General features: G+C 60.8%; 1 protein-coding gene across 3 annotated transcripts in view; it reads right to left on the reverse strand.

Moving 5' to 3' along the window:
- The window catches only part of RAB29 (RAB29, member RAS oncogene family), a 10,643-nt gene extending 8,464 nt beyond the window's left edge, over positions 1–2,179 (reverse strand). The window contains exons 1-2 of one of the 3 annotated variants that reach the window (XM_039699366.1): positions 2,022–2,179; positions 123–177 (exon numbers count right to left, since the gene is read on the reverse strand). In XM_039699366.1, coding sequence (XP_039555300.1) covers positions 123–177; positions 2,022–2,171 — 205 coding nt within the window. In that variant the 5' untranslated portion in view covers positions 2,172–2,179. Of the gene's footprint in view, positions 1–122; positions 195–2,021 lie in introns of all 3 variants that reach the window. The other 2 variants (XM_039699367.1, XM_039699365.1) reach the window with 2 other exon arrangements.

A 2,179-nucleotide genomic window follows, 5' to 3' on the forward strand; every position in this document is an offset into this window, starting at 1 on the left:
GGGAAGGGAAGGGAAGGGAAGGGAAGGGAAGGGAAGGGAAGGGAAGGGGGAAGAAGAGGAAGAGGAAAAAGAAGGCAAAAAAGGCCAAAACATTGAGAACATGAAAAAAAACTTCCAAATACCTGCAATGTCCCAGAGCTGCAGCCGAACCGTCTCCGACTCCGACCACTGCACCACCTTCAGAGCAAAATCCACTGGGGAATTCCCAAAAGAGCAGGAAGGAGAGCTGCTCAGGGCCATCCTGCACCTGGGGGCTGCTCCTGCACAGCCTCTCCCCACCTGCCAGAGCCCCAGCCCAGCCCCAGCCACGGGGCCACCCCAAATCCTGCACCAGGGTCACCAGCCAAGCACAGCTCCAGGCTGGATGGGGCTTGGAGCAACCTGGGGTGGGAAAAAGTGTCCCTGTTTATGGGGTCAGAGGAACTGTGAGGTCCTTTCCGAGCTGAATCACCCCACATTAACCTGGCACAGGGAAAGGTGTCCCTGTTTGTGGGGTCAGAGGAGCTGTGAGGTCCCTTCCGAGCTGAATCACCCCATGTCTGCTGCCACCAGAGAGTCAGAAGGGGAAGCCCTGTGCTGTTCTCACATCCTGATGTGTCAGGCCTTCAACCTGGCAGCCAGACCTAGCTGGGCTGGAAGTGACCCAAACCAGGAACAGAGCACACACAGAAAAGTCCCAGGAGCCAGGCTGCAGCACTTGCTGCTGGAGGGACCAGGGCTGAGCTCAGAGCTCTGTGCCTCTGCAGTTTTCACCTCTGATCCATCCCCTCTAGGCCAGCAATAAGAAGATTTGAACAGCCGTGCTCAGCACCCCCAGTTTGGGGTTCTTGGGGGGATTTCCTGGGTAAACCCTTGGCAGCTCCTGCTCCTTGCAGGTTGTTCCCTCACACAAAGAACCAAAATCCTGCTCAGCCCCATTCCTCCTCCCAGAGCTGCCCAAGAGCTGCTGACCCCTCAGCAGCAAGGCCAGGCTGTTTAACTAAAGCCAAACCAGCGTGGCTGCTGGTTTTACTGGGATGAGCTGATCCTATAGCCTCAGATTATCCATTTTGCAGCTCCTGGGGGGCTATTCCAGGGGCTGGGAGAAGGATGGGGCACCCCAAATGAGCCTGACAGAAGCTCCTGGGGGCTCAGGGCTGTTTAATTAATGCCAAACCAGTGCTGCTGCTGGTTTTACTGGGATGAGCTGAGCCTATAACCTCAGACTATCCATCTTACAGCTCCTGGGGTGGCTGTTCCAAGGGGTAGGGGCACCCCAAATGAGCCTGGCAGAGGGACAAAAGCACCTGAGGGCTTCAGGGCTGTTTAATTAATGCCAAACCAGTGCTGCTGCTGGTTTTATTGGGATGAGCTGAGCCTATAACCTCAGACTATCCATCTTACAGCTCCTGGGGGCTATTCCAGGGGGTAGGGGCACCCCAAATGAGCCGGGCAGAGGGACAGAATCCCCGGGGGGCTCAGGGAAAAGGGTCTGGCAGTGAAGACCCCACAAACCACCGATGATATGCAGCTGCTCCCACCCCAAACTCCCAACCCCACTGCCCGGGGAGGACGGGGGGAGTTCCCTGGGGACGAGGGGCGTAGTGCCAGACCCTGGGAACCCCCGGGAACCCCTCGGGAACCCCAGGAAACCACCGAGAACCCCCCGGGAAACCCTCAGTAACCCACGAGAACCCCTGGTAACACCCAGGAACCCCCTGGGAACACCCCGAGAACCCCGGGAGCCCCCCGGGAACCCCCAGGGAACCCCAGGTAACCCCGGTAAGCCCCAGGGAACCCCTCGAGAACCCCCGGTAACCCCCGAAAACCCCAGGGGACCCCCAGTAAGACCCAGGGGACCCCCCGGTAACCTCAGAGAATCCCCGGTACCCCCCGGGAATGCCCCCCTGGTAACCCCCAACCCCCCGTAGCCCCGGTACCCCCGGTACCCCCCGGTAGCCCCCGAGAACCCCCCGTAGCCCCGGTACCCCCCGGTACCCCCGGTACCCCCCGGTGCCCCCGGTGCCCCCGGGCGGGCTCACCCCCCACGGTGGATTTGTAGTGCCGGTTGAAGCTGTCGTTGGCGTAGCGCTGCACCAGCGAGGTCTTGCCCACCGTGGCGTCGCCCACCACCAGCACCTTGAACATCCGATCCTGCCCCATCCCGGCCCGGCCCGGCCCCGCTCGGTCATGTGCGGCT

The sequence above is a fragment of the Passer montanus genome, unplaced genomic scaffold (assembly GCF_014805655.1).
Source record: "Passer montanus isolate IOZ18808 unplaced genomic scaffold, ASM1480565v1 scaffold132, whole genome shotgun sequence".
In the NCBI taxonomy this organism is placed as follows: Eukaryota; Metazoa; Chordata; class Aves; order Passeriformes; family Passeridae; genus Passer; species Passer montanus.